We start from the raw sequence: 19,892 nt of genomic DNA, 5'->3' as shown, positions 1-19,892 counted from the left end.
ACCGCAGGGCAACGATTAATTATCTAAGGTCACATTTCAGATTCTCGTCAAAGATCATTGTTTTGTAACTATTGTTTGCCTGCCTATAATATCGACACTGCTATATTATGAATACTATAATATATTGCGAAGTAAACACCTCTCTCTGTAAATAAAAATCTTAGCACTCATGGCGATCACGGCCTTACCCAATATTCGTATTTTTTATCAGGGATAACTCTATTATTTATTAAAACTTTATAAGAAAATAAACAAGAAAAGTTTCGGAGGGACCCTCCCTCTTGTTAATAATAATAAAAAAAAATCTGTGAAACGCAGGAGAGGGGGAGGGGGAGAGAGAGATCGTCCACTTCTCTGTGCTTCAAAATTGAAGTTCACTGAACTTACAAGGTCGCAGTGGCCTGGTGGTAAGGCTTTGGCTTATGGATCGAATGCCTTGAAATCCAAAACTCGCATCCACAGAAGAATCGTCGTGTAAGTTTGTCGGGAGCTCGTGCAAACCGTCGGAGCCAAACACTCATCCGTTGGTATGGTTCGGAAAGATATGTGCCAGCTCAAATGTTGTCCTTGTCATCTGACAGCGATTCATAATTAGGAGATCCGTCCAAAAAATCCCGAATATTGCCTTAAAAAAGGATTTTAATATAATTAAACCAAACTAAAACACTGAATTTACATGTATAATTCTTTTAAAGTTTTTCTGTTTGAAAACCCACTTGGGATTTTATCTGAAACTTAAGCATCATTAAGTGAGGTACACGTTACAATTTAATAACTGAACAAGCAAAAACGATTTTACTGAAATTCTCTCGATTTTTGATATTTTAAGTCATTGCACTTTTGCTATCGTGTTTACTTATTTCTGAAAGCAGAGACCGACAGACAGTTAAACCATAGGTAAATTTGTCTCAATTAGATTTCAACACTATGTTGGTTTATTGATTTCTACACTATGTGTTAACTTATATTTGAAAAATCGGACAGAGGGATTTCCTTTGAGCTGATTTTACTCAAAATTTGGATGAAATCTAAAAATTTTGTTGTAAAAACCGCATACCAAATTTAAACCGCCTAGCTCAAATCGTTTTTGAGTTGTCCTTCTTACATACTTGATAGACGGTTTTACATACTTGATTTTCCAAAAATACTTTTCCAACTCATTGAGGTTTAAAACGTGAAAATTCGTTGAAATCTCGAATTTGAATTTTTCGTTGACTACTATATTTTCTCTACACTACGTAGACAAGAAAGTAAAAACAGTTAAGTAGATCAAAAATGTAAATTTCATTCTTAAGACACGAATTCTTGGAATAACCTATTTAATTGGAATACTCATCCCACGATATATATAAGTAAATAAATATTAAGTTTAATTTAATTTTAGATAAATATACTTTATAATCTTTACATTTGGCCGATACTTTTAAACTTGAATTAATAAGTTGATTAAAGAAAAATTCAAAATACTTTTTCCTTCAGTGCCTGAGTCCTCGAGAAATTTTGGAGGCTTTTGGTATCAATCAAACCACCAGTTTGAATCCGGTCAGTTTCTTGCACTTATGTCCAGCCATCATATATGAACTTGACCAAGGTCACTGCCTCTTCAGGGATAGAGATCATGAAAAGGAGAAAAGCATTGCTTCTTTTGATCGTAAGTTAAATTACGAACAAATTATCATTTATTACAAACATTCTATAATTTATTGTGAAACTTCTGATAATTATTTTTTGGGTGCAATTAAAATATTGTCTTTTTCTTTAGCTGTATAAAATTTTCTCTTTTCTCTTTGATTTTGTTTGTTAAAATGTAAAACTTTATATATCAATAGATAGCCATTGGAATGAGCCATTTCTAAGTATAACCGTGTTCTGTTATTGTGTGAATTAACCCTTTCGCCGTCCTCTCCTGTCCGCGAAAGATTGTTTTTCCTCTGTTTTTCGCCGCATTAGAAGAAGCAAAAATAAAAACTCAAACAAGTAAACATTTACAAATCCTTTTTTAAACGTTTAAAAGTTTAAAAATGTAGAAGAACAATTGAAGCGTATTACGGTCGCCCTGCAGACGCGTTACGGTCGACGAAGAGGTTAAAAAGGCATTGAATTTTCATACTTTAAAAAAAATTATGCAATTAATCTCCAATTAATAGTTTCGTTTTTTTTTTCAATATTTGGTTACATATTAAGAAATATAGTAATTATTTCTCAAGTATTAGGCAACTTGTAATCCTAATGCAGTAAATCAAAATTAGAATAGATTAAGTACACTTGGATTAATTCCATGAATTCTCTGTTTAAAGCGTTGTTTCGAAGTCCATTCGGATTTGATTTTTTTATTCCTTTCCAGAAAAATAAACATGGCAATTTTATACTTTCTAATTAAAAAACAATTTCGCAATAAATTTTAGAGAAGTATCTGTATTTTCGAAATTTGTAGAATATCGGAAAAAATATTTTTCTTGTGACACGCGCAATTAATTTTATGTTGAAATAAAAAAATACTTTTGATCTTTTAAATATACATTGCAAAAATCAAAAAAATAATTTTTTTTGTGGGCGAAAAATTTTAAAAAAAAAAAGTCATTCTGTCTTTATTGAGGTAGCTGCAAGGGGTTTTCAAATTGATACATTGATTGAATTTTATTCGCTTTGTTTGTTTATTACATATAATATAATGAATCATATTTTATGGAAAAATTGTTTACTTTTATAGTACAAAGAAAACGCTAATGCGATGATTATTAAAATTTTTATTTAAATAGACTTATTTCATATTTTATTTGGGATTGATATTTACTCATTTCTATGCATTTTTACTCATTTTGAAATTTTGTTATTGGTGATAATACAATTATTGGCGTGTTGTTGGTGATAATACACTACTGAAAGGCTTTTGGAACTTAATTTAATTTAATAATTTAATTAAAAATTTATTTCATTCATAGTTATCAATTGATTACGAATGATATAAAATTTTAATTCTATACCAATTATAAACAGTGAATTTTAGAATACAGTCGGATATCAAGAAGAAATAACCAAATATAATTTGTTCGTTAATACAGGGTGTTTATAAAGTCCCGGACCCATTTTGATGTTTAATAACTCGTAAAATAATAAAGATATAAACAAACTTATGGCATTTATTGGTGGAATAACTCATATATTTTCCTTTTCAGGTTTGAATATTTTTACTTTTGTAAATATCGTCTGCACGTGTGGTTATTTTCAGATAATTTCATTTTCCAGTCTAAATATCTGTACTTTTCTAAATATTGTCTGCTTATTAACTGCATTTTTCTCTCTTTTGTTTTTGGCAACTATTGCAATGTTATGTTTACTTTTGATGTGTTTGTTCTATGTAGTACTTTTGTATGTGATGTTTTATTCGAGTGAATATTAAGGAGAATGCGTACGCCACAAGAGAAAGCACAGATTTTATGGTGGTTCATAGAAATGAAATCGATAGTGCAAGCACAGAGAAATTTCAGAAGAATTTACCAAAAAGATCCTCCATCCAAAAACGGCATCTTGCGGTGGAAAAAGAATTTTCTAGAAATTGGAAGTATCGAAGATAAGAAACGTTCCAGACGTCCTCGCACAAGTGATTTTGATGTTGAGCGTGTCAGAGAGACATTTTTACACAATCCTAGAATATCTGTGAGATCAGCGGCAACAGAATTGGATATGCCAATTTCGACGGTGTACAAGGTTATTAAGAAAAAATTAAGACTGCATGCATACAAAGTTCAAATTGTTCAAGTTTTGGAACCGAACGATAGGCCTAGGAGGATGGCCTTTGCAACAGATATGCTAAGGAGGATAGAAGATGCTGCTGATTTTCTGAAGAGCATATTGTTCTCCGATGAAGCATCCTTTCATGTTTCTGACATTGTTAATAGCCATAATGTGCGCAAATGGCTTTGTGGATGCCGACATGCTTGTCGCTACCTGGCGTGAAATTGACTATCGACTTGATATTCTCCGTGCGACGAAGGGGGCACACGTGGAAGTTCATTGACAAGGGTCGTGAAACTTTTTGAGTCTATTTAACCATTTATGTTATTAATTTTAATCTATCTTTATTATTTTATGAGTTATTAAACATCAAAATGGGTCCAGGACTTTATAAACACCCTGTATATTAAGTATGATTTTAAAAACAAAATTTTCTTAAGAGACTCAAAATGGCATATAGGTGTCTTTAACGAACTGTCCGGAATGCTTTACATATTTACAGTTTTGGTATAAAAGCGAAATATCTAGATAATATGGTTTATCTCTGTTTGCTTTTAGAATTTAAAAACGGACATAATTCGAAGTTCTTTTCCCCTTTCTAGAGCACAAGGTTCAGATTAAATTGTTGAGAAATTGGCAATTGATTGCCAATTGAAATCTTTGGCCATTCGGATATTTTTTTGAATAATTCGAATATGCAAAATAAAAATTATTATTTCGTATTTTATTCGTTTTTACTCATAGTGCCACTCGCTAACACTCCTTATTATTCACTAACAAAAGATGATCATATATAATTCTAAAAACTGCTTTTTGGGAGGCGATCAAGAATATTGAAAACATTGAAATTCAACAAAAAGTTCGAAGAATAAAAGCCAAAAAATTCGAAATTCTTTTTTTTTTCTTTTTTGCCGACTTTAATAATTTCTTCTATTATAATTTCTTCTATTATATTCTTCTATTATAACATAAAAACTTATTCGTTAATATTTGACTTTTTATCACTCGTATTATCATATTACTCATTAAATACCTTATCGTATTTTTTGTTAGATAAACAAATAGAAAAGATAAAAATCTATTACAAAAACGGCATTTGCAGATTCATTGAAAACTATTCTAGTATATCGTATATCAGAAATTTAAAAGCAAAGATCCTTTAGTCTCTATTTATAGCTAAGATTTGAATAAAAAAAAATCTGAATGAAAACGCGAACTGTAGAAAAATTTTGTCGGAACGAAAAGCCTAATAAGAGGAAATGATGCACATTTCAAAACAAAATTGAAATTTTAAGAAGATACTTTTCTGCAATATAAATATGTAAATATATTTTAGCAGTTGAAGAAATTTTTGAATTTTTAAACTTCAATTTACCTCACCACGGGAAGCACAATTTTTTTACAAAGAATAAGCGATGTCTCAATCTTCATCGCGACACAAGATCAAAAAGCCAGAAATTTTTTCCCTTCAATGATTTTACTATGAGATTTTAAAAGGGATTTCTTTGAACACTAGTAGACTTAGGAAAGGGAATCTTGGGTATCTTTAAAAGAATGTTGTAAGCATTTGGGATTTTCTGAGTCTAAGAAATTCAATTCATCAGTTTTCTTGAGCGTATGTAGAATTAATTAAATAAAAAAAGTCGGAGTTGGATCAGGAAATAAGAGAGCATTTAAGAATGATGTAGGCTAAATTAAGATTATAATTTGGAAATTGTGTTAAACTAGACTTTAAAATGATATATATAATCTTAATTTCCTGATTTTTATCTTAATTGTTCTCTCATTTCCTAATCCAATTCCCAATTTTTTATTTAATTAATTCTACAGGCGCTCTATTAAACTGCTCACTTCGCCATTTTCGCACGCTCCGAGTGAAGGGATAAAAATCCTTAATATTTACAACATTCTTTTAGAGATACCTAAATTTCCCTATCAAAAATCAACACGTGTCAGAGAAATCCCTATCAAAATCTCAATGTAAAAACCATTGAAGGGAAAATTTCGGTGTCTCTTTTGCTCTTGTGTCGCGATGTAGACTGACGTATTTCTTACTACTCATTCTTGTACATAAACTATGCCTCCAGGGATGGAATAAATCGAAGTTAAAAATTCAAAAATGTCTTCTCTTCGGTCATTCAACAGTTAAAATATGTTTTATGTATTAGATATAGTAATTTTCTCTAATATATGGGGTATTTAGATTGTGTTTACTTTTCAGAATGGATATTTTCAACGATAGCAGTTGTAATAATCAGCTTGTGCGGTTTATTGAGCGTTGCAGTCATACCCATCATGCAGAAGTGGTTCTACCATACATTACTGCAGTTCCTCATTGGACTAGCCATTGGAAGTCTCACAGGAGATGGCCTGCTGCATCTGATGCCACATGTAAATTTCAGTATTCATCATTTTTATGCTTTGATTTGTCTTTGGTTCAATACAATTTGTATCTCCTTCATTTGAAGATACAAATTGCATCGTTTTTAGTTTTAATTAAAATGACTCTTAAACATATCGAAATTCACTGTTAATCCATTTCTTAAATGATAAAATTACAAGTGTTTTAATAGCTTTCGGAAAATAATCGAAAACTTAGATATTTAAAATTTTAATAATGAAATAAAATTTAATGACAATAAGTTTGTTACACAATAATTTAACTATGCACAAACAGTAATTAACATTTGATATCAAAGCTACTGAATATTTTGAGTAGCCAAGATTGTAACGTTGGAAACGATAAATGTATCTCTATCTCCTATTTAGTACAACCCGAAAATCATTATTCATGTATTGATGCAATGAGTCATTTTCAAAGGCAAAGTTAGTTGGCAGAAAATTATTGTTATTATTATTATTATTGCAAGTAATCTTTCTAAAAAAGTTGTTTTGTTTGCGAGAATTGTAAACTATCTAGGTTTGAAATTATAAGAACTAAGCAATCTTTTAGCTTAAATATCATTCAATCTATATGAAGTATAATAATACATTTTTATATTGGGATTTCAAAATTTTTTTTTATCACTTATGGAGAAAAAAAAACAGTATACAAATAAAATAAAAAATTGATTTCATTGCAATACAAAATTAATAATAATGGTAGCAAGTTGTTTTGAAAATAACCGGTTCAAACTCTTTCAAAATATTCATGTATTTATTTAAATCATGAATTAATTTTATTTTAATGTACCACAGCATTATTTATTGTAATAATCTGATGACTAACATTAAATATAATTACAAGCATTTGTTTTTATACCTAGCGAAATTTTTATACTGACAACAAATAAACTTATTATTTAAAAGGATTTTAAAAGATTTAATTTATAAATTGACTTTATTTGAAAAATATTCAGACTATTTTATCAAAGATTTTAAAATTTTGCTCTGAAGTTACTAATTTTTAAAATTTTCAAATTTGTAGGCAATGCTTGGCGGTGAAGGCGATCATGATCATAATGGTCCTGTATCTGCGGTTGCAGCTGAAAAAATAGCCATTTGGCGTGGTTTAGCAGCTCTTGGCGGCATTTTCTTTTTTTTCGTCGCCGAACGCCTTTTAGGAAACTATGCCAAATATAGAAAACGGAGGAAAGATTTGAAAGCTTCGAAATCCAAAGTACTAGATGAAAAACTTGAGAATGAAGAACTGCCAAATGTGAAAAATGTCGGAGAAAAGCTTTCTCAATATAAAAAGAGTTCCTATGATTTTGACATCAGTGAGAAAGAGATGATTCAAAGTAAGTAAATACTTGCTATGCTTATTTGAATTATAATAATTGAAATTTGAAGTAGTAATTTTCTGCCTTCCAAATAGCAGATACTTGTCGGATTTAACGGCGACCAAAAAGCACCAAGAATAAATTTCGCCTATTTGGCGATTTCAATCGTTAAATTATATAGCATGTGATTCGCTCCTTTAAAATTCGTTCATAATAAATAATAATGGGATTTGAATATATTTTTATAATTTGGTATTTTATTGTCGCCGTTAAAACCAAATTGTATCATAGCATTTGTCGCCAAACTTGGCGAAAATTGTTCTTTAGTTGATTCAATTTTAATCAAAATACTTACCATAGCTATGTATAAAATCTTGCATCCGAAAGCTGGTTGTTATTTTTCAGGTGTGTTATTGCTTTATTTGATACCTTTGATGTAACTTTCGTTGAAATTGTGTAAAATTATTATAATTCTATGCTATAATAATAGACTTATTTTAAAATCTAATTAATATTCATTTATGGTATAAAATTATATGCATTCTATTTTATACAAAAATATTTCGATAACACCCTTATTTACGGACTTGAAGACTGAGACAAACTGCTTTATGAATATACACCTGTATTAACACAAAATGTCCAACTTTGTTATGATATTTCTGCGACATTATCCGACATTCAAAACACCCATAAACGTCATGGAAATATCGCAAAATATCTTATGTTAATAGGAGCGCCTGCAAGCCAAATAGTTATAAATCGCTCTCGAGCCATTCGTGGAAATTACTTTCACTGCGGAACCAGTGTGTGAGACAAATCCAATAAAAGTTATCAATAAGTAGATTTGATCTTTCATATTCGTTGTAAAGTTCGAGAGGAACGGCTATTACATCCACACTTGAAACGCGGATTCCTTTGTTTACAGAATTTGAGGGGTCGCGATGGCCTGGTGATAAGGTCTTTTCTTCAAGACCGGAGGGTTCCAGGTTCGAGACTCGATTCCGCCGAAGAACCGTGGTGTAAGTAGGGTCTGGTGCTTGACAAATTCATCGGGGCCAAATGTCCTTCCGTTGGCGCGGAAGTTAGGAGAGGGTGAAATTCAGCTCAGATGTAGTCCATGTCATCTGACCGCAGTTCAAAATGACGAGGTTCATCCCAAAATAGCCCTAGCGTTGCTTTAAAATGGGGTGTTAATATAACTAAACTCGAAAAAATTTGATTCGCGACCAGCTTGCTCACGAACCATTCGACTCGCAAGTGTAAATCGATTTTTAACTATTTGAGTTATTAAAGATCGATTACAAATTCAAGGTCTTAATAAATAACGCAGAAACATATAATTATTATTAAAAAATAAATAATCCAAATAATCATTTTCCAAGCATGACATTAGGAAATTAGTTGAATTATTTTTTTTTCCTTGAATGCTGACTCATTTTCTTTCAAAATAAAATCCAAGACCATATAATACTATAATTGGTAAGCAAAAATACAAAGCAAATAGAAAAAATTATTTTACACGATAGTATTTGAAATTTTTTCAGTATTTTATCAACCAATTTTTGTTGTTTTATTGCAAATTTTAAATTCTAAAATGTTTTATGTCATTTTTAGTGACTAAATTCTTTCCGATTTAAAAAAAAAATTTTTTTTTTGATAAATCTGCGTGTTATGCAGTGTTTTGAAAATACCAAAACATTTTGAAATAAATGAAAGGCGAAATTTAAAATACATAAAATTTTTTTGAAAATCTCAATAAAAGGTATTGACATTTGCTTTTAATTCAATATTTACATAAATGAATGAAATTAAATATTTCTGTTATTTGATAATTATTTTACGAACTTATGTATTAAGGTTCTGTGGTGACGTTTTAGAAGCCAGATAACAGCTACGAGACATGAGAAATTTCTTTTGTCTTGTGGTCATGTTACTCGGCTACTAACCCAGAGGTTGCAAGATTGGTGACCCGGACGTGATACACAACCTTCATACAACTGTTGTGGCGCCCTCTATCAGAGATAAATAAAATCAATAAGCTGATAAAAAATCAGCCAATAATTTAAAAAAATGCAGCTGATAAATAATCAGCCAAAAAAATGAAGCTGATAAATAATCAGCCAATAAATAAATGAAGCTGATAAATAATCAGCTAATTAAAAAAATGGATAAGGCGCAACAGCCAATATCACCACTAATAACAGCAAAAACAGGACAAAATATAGTTTGTCACACCTCCGACGCACTGGAGGGGGAGTAATGTGGTGACGCTTTATAAGCCAGATAACAGCTACGAGACATGAGAAATTTCTTTTGTCTTGTGGTCATGTTACTCGGCTACTAACCCAGAGGTTGCGAGTTCGGTCCTCGCCTATCGCTAATAGCAACAGTTCATTTAAAATATACAGTTGGAAACATAAGTGAAAAAGGTGATCATTTATTTATTTGCAAGTTTCTCATATTGTGTATCTCGCCGCCTCCAATCGTTGCCTTAACAGTTGAAGCATTATAGATCGATTATACTTTTCAAATCGGTCAACTCTAGTCACAGAAGTATGTTATCGCTTCACTTAAAATGTTAGTGTGTTCCAGAATATCTTACTAAATATGGCCAACAAGTCTGAGGATGAATTTATTTTAAAAATTCGATGTTTCAGCAAAATGATTACTCCTTTAAACAATATAGAGTATAATTTTTTTTTATGTCATTTAGAACAATTTTCCAATCGAAGGTGAATGTTTATCTTTAATGGTTTTGGAAACTAGCTATGGAAAAAAGATTAGAATGGATATCCTTTATTTTTGCGATATAATTTAAAAGTAATATGACATTCCCAGATTTATTAAGTACCACTTTTTCTTCAATAATAGTTATGTCTGGAAACTAGAAATTTTAAATTCGAGAACTCCGTCAATTCATTCTACATTGAAAAAACATGGATTGATTTTTTTTTCTTTTAATAAAATATAGAAATATTTAATTACATTTAAACTATCCTTCAATTTTGGTATATTATGGCTGAAAATACTGGCATTAATATAATTTTTTATATAAATTTTAGTTACTTCCCAAAACATTATCATAAATATTTATATAATAAAGCATGGATACTTGTATCTTATACTACGATTTACAAAAACAATAGCACAAAAACAGCAAAATGGCACACTTAATATTCTTAACACCTGTAACTATCACGCCTTGTTGGTATAACCAGATGCTATGATCTCCAGTAATTTAGATGCCGTGTGAGGTCTGTCTATTAGTAACTCTTCCCAGCTATTTGTTGCAAGAATATGCGATGCATTTTTAGCGAAGAATCCCTTAGCAGCCTCTTTCAGTTCTAGATCACTGTGTAAATCCGCAATGGTAGCCACATCGCAAAGATTATCCACAGATAACTGATCGATCATATACTTCCTGCATTTTGTCTTCAATTCATCCAAATTGTACTTGTCTGCACTTGCATAAAGACCAAGAGTTTTGCTGAATGTTACCATCTGAACTCTGCCGGTGTAGATATACCTCAGCATATCGTCCAAGACGGAGCTTTCGATGTCCAGTATTAAAGCGGTGTCGTTGTGTTGCTCTTGCATGTCGTGGTCAAACATGGCGGCAAAAACGGCTGAACGAGATGCCAGGATGATCTTGTGAACGGGAAATACGCGTTCAGCGGTTTGAAGTGTGAAGTCGCTCCAGCGTTGTAATTCGTACAGAGACTCAAAATTGTTGGACAAAGTGTCGAGGCAAGCAATGGAGGGTGTGGTAGAGGAGTTCATTCCTGTAAAGAAGGTCAGGAAATAGATGATTAATATAATTTGTAATAAATTATTTTTATAAATAGGTTAGTTAATTAAAAAATTATTCCGCAAAAAAGCTGGAAGACAAAGGCAGATTCCTTTACATCTAAGTTACTATCTGAAACATAAATTGTTGATGTTAGTAACAGTCAAAATTAGGGTTTGAAAATCACTTTCCAGCCCCCTAACTTCTAAAATATTGCTGTTATCGAAAAACTTTAGGTTCAAAAGTTGTTCACCTTGATGAGACACTAATTTTGCTAATTGGATTTATTTTTCTATTTTCAATATTAAGAGAGTTATAGTGAAATGAAAATTTTACTCTGACACCATTTCCATCCCCTTTGTGCTAGATGGACCATTTACGAACATCTCCGAGACACTTTTACATTTCTAACAACATATTTCAGAGCAATTAAAATCCAAACAAAATTACTCTAATAACATGTCCACATGGGCAAAGTTTTATACTCGCATTATATATATATAATACACTTATATATAAAATTTTGAACGAAAGCTGGTTTTGAATTCTAGGGACCATGATCGGAAAAGAATGAAGAAATTTTCTCGAAGTCTTGTCATGAGAATTATTACAATAGTCTTCCTATAGGAATCTACCTAAAATGCCAGTGGCATTCTCAATCACATGCTTTCAAATTCTAACCATAATAAAACTTTAAAATATCAAAAAGAATTGAAATATTTTAAACCTCATTATATTAAGCAATTATTTAGTAAAAAATCATCACAAAACACGTGAAAAGTTTTTTTTTTTTCAATATTTTAATCATATGATTTACGCCATTACAGAAGAGATTGATTGTTAAATGCCAACAAGTTACATTATCATTTTTAAAAAAATATTTTAGCTATCCATTGAGGAAAATGACGCTGACATTCTCTGACAGATGTTAGTTGCCTCCTAAAATTGATATATCAGATTTAATCAAGGAGTTTTAGCTAATTTTTTCTTCAATTTTAGCTTACACTGAAAATTAGAAATGTTTATACTGTATATATCATTTACTTTTTGTTTTTGCTTCACACATATTAAATTGTAACAACGTGAAATTTCTCTCATTTTAATTTTAGTCGCTGGAAAAAAATGTGTAAATTTTATACAAAGATTTCATAAATAGAATATTTATTTATATAAAATTGATATGGAATGTATTTCTTGTCCTACTATATTTCACAAGATAGAAGTTAATTTAAATAATATTTGCATTTATGTTTAATTAAAATTTATTTTATAGTGAACATTAAAAATGTGTTTAAAAATTAGGGAGTATATCTAAAACCGTCGTTATGCATAAAATTTAATATTTAAAAAAAAAATCATATTTTTGCTTATTTTTTCTTTAGTTGTAAAAGTAATTTATAAAACTCAACATAATTGTGTCATTATCAGATTTAATGTATAATCGACAATATATAAAAATAAGAAAATACGAATCCCTGTAATTCAGATTAAATTGCTTTATAACATACATTTTTACCCCTTCACATACAATAACGTGTCTGACAAGCGCATCAAATTACTGAATTTCTAGTTTTAAATCTGAAATTAAGAGACAGAATTAAGTATTTAAAAATGCAAAAAAAAAAAAAGCTTAGAAGAGCTTTACTATCTGAAATGCCCCTTATATTATTATAAGAATCAATTTAATAATAAATATCCAAAATAGAATGTCCCATTTAATGAGGATGTTAAGCAAATTTGTATGCCAAGGGGTTAATAAAAATTATTTTTTAATTTTATAATACATTTTATTTATTTATTATGAATTTTAATATAAATTATTTAGGCTGAATGTACAATTAATGTGATATCTGTTAACACTGTGAACCAATTCTGCAACAAAAAAAATATAGATATGAAAATTGGATTTATTTTTATAAAAAATATATACGAAAGAATTGTTTGCGAAATGTATTAAATACAAATATGCAATTTGATGGTATAGGAAATAAAATAGCTTTTTTTAAAGTTTAAATTACAAAAACGGTGAAATTTTGCCATTTTGAAACTGATCAAAACATCAATTCTAATTTAAAAAAGTTAGAATTAAAAATGAGTACAGAACGACGATATTTTAAAACTATAAAAGAGAGGAAAGATAAATTTCTTATGTTTATGTGTTTGATTATTAATAATAAATAAGTTATAAATATTTATTAAATAATTTAAAATAAGATAAAAAGATAAAAATAAATGTAATTCAAACTTTTATAATTCAAAAAATGATAATTTCTATATATAATTTCGTGATTTTAGCGAAAAAATATATTAGTTCATGTTTAGAATACAACATCTGTAAATTAAAACTTCATAAAAAGCAATAAAATTCTAATTAACGAATTGAAAATTTCTTTTAAAAGTGGTAAATTTCAGCTCCTTTTAGGATTGAATGCATTGCATAAAAGTAATGCTAAAGAGTCAATGAAGGATCTTTAAAAAATTATTTACTTGCGCTCATTCAAAATACTTGTTACGGACGTATCCAATCAAAGAAAACAATTTAGAAATAAAAATAATTTTTTGCAAATTTTAGTTTTGATTTCGAATTAAATAGATAAAGTTCGAAATTTAGGTAACATTTTTACAATATGCTAACAATAAATTCAAGACAGCAGAGACAGATTCAATTTGCAGTGAATTAGAATCGTTCGAATTATGGAAGCAAGAATTAACAGTAAGAACTCATTGGAAGATTTAATGTGAATTAACATGTATGAAAGTTTGATTAAAAATCACTTACGTTTGGTTCCTTGGGTCGACACATTAGCATCAATACAACCGACAGTAATTTCGCAATACACTCTTAAAGTATCATTCGGCAACAATTCATCCCTTTTGGCACCAAGCAGCAGGTCCCTGTCGATAACGGAGGCCCTTCCCCAACTTGTTCCATTGCCTTTGAACAATTGTTCTGACTGTACGACGTACCTATCTCGTTCATAGACATCTTTCAGACACATCTTGTACCTCACATGGTGGACCTCCGTTTCAGATGAAGATCGGTGAAGAAAAATACCCACTCTCCCTATGCTGTTGCACTTGGTTTGGCCTTTTGGGTAAACTCGAACAGTCCATGTTGTAACTGAAGAGGACCTGGTAGTGAATTCTGGACTTTGGAGGTACTCATCCACATCTGTTGGGCACAGTGAGAAGTTTTGGACGGTCCATAAAACTGAACGATGATCGGTCACAATTTCAGAAAAAAATTTAAGTTCTTTGTCGCTTTCTGATCCAGATATATTGTTGTCAGTCATGGGCTTTCCAAAAAAAAAGCGTTGTAAGTTTAGAAAAAAAATTATATTTGTAGTTACGAATTCAAAAAAGGAGAATTCAAAAAGTGTTGTCAGCTGTGAGTGTTACTGAAAATGGCGCCACCAAAAGGAGAGGAGGTAGTGAAGTCTAAACTCTTATGAACGGAGATGTAAATATGCCCATTCTTTTGCGTATCTACGTCATTGTTTTTGTTGGCGAAGATTTATGGAGTTTGTGCGCTAAGTCAATTCTTGTAGTCGGAATGAAAAACATGTCTGAATGGTCATGTAACTCTAGACGAACTAGAAGTGCACGTTTTTGTCTTTGTTTTCTATTGTTAGGTCTAAGGGACAAAGCAAATGTTCGCGCTGTGGCGGGTTTTAAAAATTGTTTTTACTGTTTCAGACATGTGGTTAAAAGTCACTGATTTTTTTACATTGTTCCATATAGGCATTGGAATTATTTTTAATGAAATCATTTATTCTGCGTTATGGGACGTAAAAATGGAATTTCTGGGAAATTCATGTGGTAGCAAATATCTTTGATATGATGATTAAGATATATTTTATTACAAATGTATCCAAGATATTGCAATAGGTATATTTTCTAGAATAACAAGTGGTTGTTGTTGTGCAACGGAAAGCACATATGAATTTTTGACAAAATTTATTTTTGATGGTATTATGTTCTTCTAGTGTTTTAGAAAGTTTATGACTAAGCATTTTTTAAACAAATATATATCTATTTTTTATATATATTGTTTGTTCTAATATATAATATTTCTTAACCTAATTTAAATTTTAATCTTAATTTAGTCCATATTAATTTCATTCTAAACTGTTCTCTTGTTTCCTGATCTAATTTCCATTTTTTATTTTATTAATTCTACACGCGCTCTATAAAACTACTGAATTCAGCAGGCTCTGACTCTCTGAGAGAAGGGATAAAAATTCTTAATGCTTACAACATTCTTTTAAAGATACCCAAAATTCCCTTGCCTAAATCGACACGTGTCGAAGAAATCCATAACCAAATCTCATAGTAAAAATCGGGCCGCGGTGGCCTGGTGGTAAGGTCTCGGCTTCGGAACCGGAGGGTTTCAGGTTCGAGACCCGATTCCACCGAAGAACCGTAGTGTAAGGGGGTATGTTGCACGTTAAATCTGTCATGGCCAAACGTCCTCCCGCTGGTGTGGTGTGGAGAGGGGGGTGCCAGCTCAGGTGTCGTCCTCGTCATCTGACCGCGGTTCAAAATTACGAGGTACGTCCCAAAATAGCCCTAGTGTTGCTTCAAACGGGACGTTAATATAACCAAACCAAACCAAACCAAACATAGTAAAAATCATCCAAGAGAAAAATTTCGCTCTCTTATGCTTTTGTGTCAAGATGTAGACTGAGGTATTTCTTTTAACTTATTCTTTAAATTATATCTCCCGTGATGAAATAAATAGAAGTTTTAAAATTTCAATTGTTTCTTGTATATAATGTTTCAGATAGATTCACTGAAATTACATAAATCTCACAGAAGCAATAAACAAGATAGTAGTTGTATTTCAATTGAGCAAATTTAAAATCTTACTAAATAAATTTTGTGTATGGCTAAGTACTCTAAAACCATTTGCGATTGCATTTGTCTTTTTTATTATTCGAAAAACCATTCAAAATTATAAAATACTTACCCAAAATCTTCATGCAATTTCAGAAAGGTAGCTTAATGCAATTTAACATAAAACATCAAGGATCTCATTTAAACCTTAAACTCATAAAAAGAATGTTTTCATTTTTATATTATGCAGATAAATTCATTTTTATAAGGTGAAATCTAAAAAAAATCCAGTTATTGGATTGAACAATAATTTATCAGAGTTCTTACATTTATCCTAACCCTTTAAAGGGCCCTTTTTTTCTAGTAATATTATGTTAAAATATTTTTAGGCTTGAAATTAGAATAAGAAAAGGGATTCATTTAGCTTATTAGATAAATTTCCTTTGATTCATTAATTGATTTGGTTAGTTAATAATTAAGTAACAAATCAAGGCACATCATTTTGTGTGAGATAAAGAACTGAAGCCTCTAAGTTTCTGACTTACTAAAAAAATGTGTCAGAACTGATGCCAACCTACATAATTTCATACAAAGATTGATAAATTTGGTGAGAAGCATACTTCCCACGGCCCTCGAAAGGGTTAAACGTCCCTTTGTCCATGAAGAAGTTCGATCAATAATTCATTTCTTATGCAAATTTTCAAGATCAAGCAGTACTTTGAAGTATATTGCTCTTTCTCTAAACACAAAATAAATTTTACGCACAGCGTTGGCGGTTTTAATATCTCTGTTAAAACTTTATGGTGTAGAAAATGTTAAGTTCGGCTTACATAATATTCTATTTCATTGATGTAAGAATGAATTAAAATTAATAAGATTAAAATATCGAAATATGTTAAAGAGCATTAAATTCTCTTTGAACTTATGTAAGACTTTTTCCACTGCATTTTATTTCTGTGTGCATTTTAAATTTTCATAAAAATAAAATTAAATACTAATTAATAATTATTTAGCAAACTAATTTTTTTATATGCAGAGAATAACAAAAAAAATTTTTACGAACAAAATATGTAATATTGTTTTACTTAAATAGTTCTCCTAAGGGCATTTAACTTATCAAAGTAGGATATCCAGTAACAAAATAATTGAAAAATTCGAATTACAAAACAAACATTTGAAATAAAAATAACTGTATTAAAAAGAGAAAAAAATGACATAAAAATTCGTTTAATTTCGTAAATTTTTATTCCATATAAAGAAAATCAAACCCAAAACGATATATTTATATCATCACGACATATTTAAGAAAACCGACACTTATGTAGCTTTAAGTTTTAAAACCACCTGCTCCTTGAAATGACTAAAGTAAACGTTTCCATCAGTTAGAATTCATGCAAATTATTTCTTAGATTTTCCATGGTCTTTTTACCCTTTTTGTCCGATTTGGAAAAAGTTTTTGGTTTAAGTGGAACATTATTTCCTCTAGTTCTTTTGATACGGGACGTTGAACTTCTCATAATTCACTTGCTTTTCTCAATTGTGTGAGATTGAACAAGTTGCCGTAAATAAGGCGAAAAGTAGAAGCGAAATGACGCAAGTCTTTCAGTTGTTGTAGGAAAACGGTACTGAAGTGAGAAATAATAGCAGAATTAATAAATCAAAGCTTCAACTTTAATTATTCTAATTTTATTTAAAAAATTGTTTCTGAGAATCCTTTTTATTGAAAATCTGTTGAAGTAAAATTTATTTTAAGCTAGCAAACGCATTAGGTTTTTATTAAGATAAGATATAAATGTCGTTTAATATATGAAGAATACTAATTTTTACTTTATCGTATAAGAAATATATGAAGGAAAAGTATCGTAATCATCGAAAAATTCTATCTCTAGACTTCGATGAATCTACAAGTACCAGATCACCCCCAAAATATATCGAAGTCCCAAAAGACATATTTTTGGAATTATTCCTAACTGTCTATGAGCAGAACTCAAGGCAGCTTTGAACAAAACGGATAAAATTTGGTACATGATCTTACATTAACTTTGCAGTCTCGGTTGTAAGTAAACATAACTACGAAACGCAAAGAGCAAGATACATAAGATTTGGTATTCAAATATATCGTCTAAAGTGTTGATTCATGTCAAATCTTGAACATGATCCATCAATGTCCGTCTTTCAATCTGTACATTAGCATACATGTAAACGCAGTAATTCAAAAATGAATTCTCGTTTCTGCAAAAATTGTATTCTGTGTCAAATTTTGATTTGAATCAAGAAACGAAAAGATATTTAAAATGCATACTCGGTTATCTTTACTATACTACGAAGCACAAAACTCTCATGTGCGGGACACTGAAAATAAAAATCTGAGTAAGCCATTTTATGCATTGGAAAGGAAAGATGAATGGAAGATGATATAATGGTAACCACTCCGATTGGTTTCATTTATAATTCCCTTGTTACAAAAAAATGTTTTTTAAGACAATTTATTTGGTTATTTAGTCGTCCTATGTTAAATTATTCAAATATTTTTAAAAAGTCAAAAATAACAGTAATCGAAATATAAAGAATTATAAAATTTTGTAATTAAATTCTTATTTAATCCAGTGGCAATATTCTCTAGTTGAATTTCTCATATACACACACATTTTGGTGCGTTTCATGTTGAACTTCGAAATGCAGTTAAAAATAATCAAATATTTATTGGATCTCTTCCCTTTATCCAATTGGTTTAAAAGTTTGATATTAATTTGCAATTTTGAAATTAAAATTACACACTAAATTTCATTTATCTAGCTGGTTGTATTTTTCAGTAATCGCGTTCTTTTTACTCAAGAACAGATGAACCGACAATTCAACCATTTAATGTAATGATACACAAACACACGCATATATAATTCTGGTTAAATACTATGTGCTAAATTTCATCTATTCAAATCGATGCGTATTATCATATTTCCCGAAATATGGATAGTCAAACAGATTTCGCATTAAAAAAATTCGTCTAAAATTCTATAGAAATTTGCAGCTTTTCTGTTGAGATCATATCGAATTTCCTCTTTCGTGCTTGCTACATTTTAAAGTTATTCCTTTTTTAAAGAGTCGGATAGAATGACCGATACAATTCTTAATTTTTTAAAAATCAGTTAAATCTAAAATATAGTCTTTCATTAAAATATCAAGATCGAACATTTTGGCGATAATAATACTTTGACTTTTAGCATTTCGTGTACGAGTAAATAAAAAGTGCCTTTGGACGTTAATCAAGAGTATAGCATCCTAATTATTACATCATTATCTGGGATATGATAAACGACGCATCACCTTTGACCTTTCCCTTCCACGTGTCGAATCAATAGAATATTTAACTCGGCGTTCTTTTTTGACACGCATGGTGCATTAATGAATCATTCAAATTTTCTCCATCCTGTGGGGGTTACTCTTCCTGCCATAGAATCTTTTGTTAGCTAGTTTTATTTCTCAGTTCTATTGTACCATTCTATTGAGTGAATTTCACACACTTTTATTTGGATTTTTTTTTTAAGTTTATAAAGATTGTTTATCGATCATGTTAGAGTTCTGACATTGTGTGTTCCTGATGAAATTTAGTTTAGTTATATTAACATTACGTTTTAAAGCAGTACTAGGGCTATTTTGGGTTGGACATCGTAATTTTGTACCGCAGTCAGATAGCGAGGACGACGTCTGCGTTGTTGGCAACCCCTCACCATACTTTCGCACCACATCAGTGGGAGGATATTTAGCTATGACGGATTTAACGTGCGTCAAACCTGCTTACACGACGGTTC

The 19,892-nt window shown here is 30.3% G+C and overlaps 1 protein-coding gene across 5 annotated transcripts in view; it reads left to right on the top strand.

Moving 5' to 3' along the window:
* The window catches only part of LOC129972573 (zinc transporter ZIP10-like), a 76,717-nt gene that overhangs the window by 50,118 nt on the left and 6,707 nt on the right, over positions 1-19,892 (top strand). For all 5 annotated transcript variants that reach the window (XM_056086763.1, XM_056086762.1, XM_056086761.1 and 2 more), the window contains exons 5-7: positions 1,480-1,651; positions 5,957-6,126; positions 7,163-7,475. In XM_056086763.1, the coding sequence (XP_055942738.1) occupies positions 1,480-1,651; positions 5,957-6,126; positions 7,163-7,475 (655 nt within the window). The remainder of the gene's footprint in view (positions 1-1,479; positions 1,652-5,956; positions 6,127-7,162; positions 7,476-19,892) is intronic.

Source organism: Argiope bruennichi, chromosome 6, assembly GCF_947563725.1.
Source record: "Argiope bruennichi chromosome 6, qqArgBrue1.1, whole genome shotgun sequence".
In the NCBI taxonomy this organism is placed as follows: Eukaryota; Metazoa; Arthropoda; class Arachnida; order Araneae; family Araneidae; genus Argiope; species Argiope bruennichi.
Note: the sequence above shows the minus strand (reverse complement) of the source record. Positions and strands in the feature narration are given on the sequence as shown.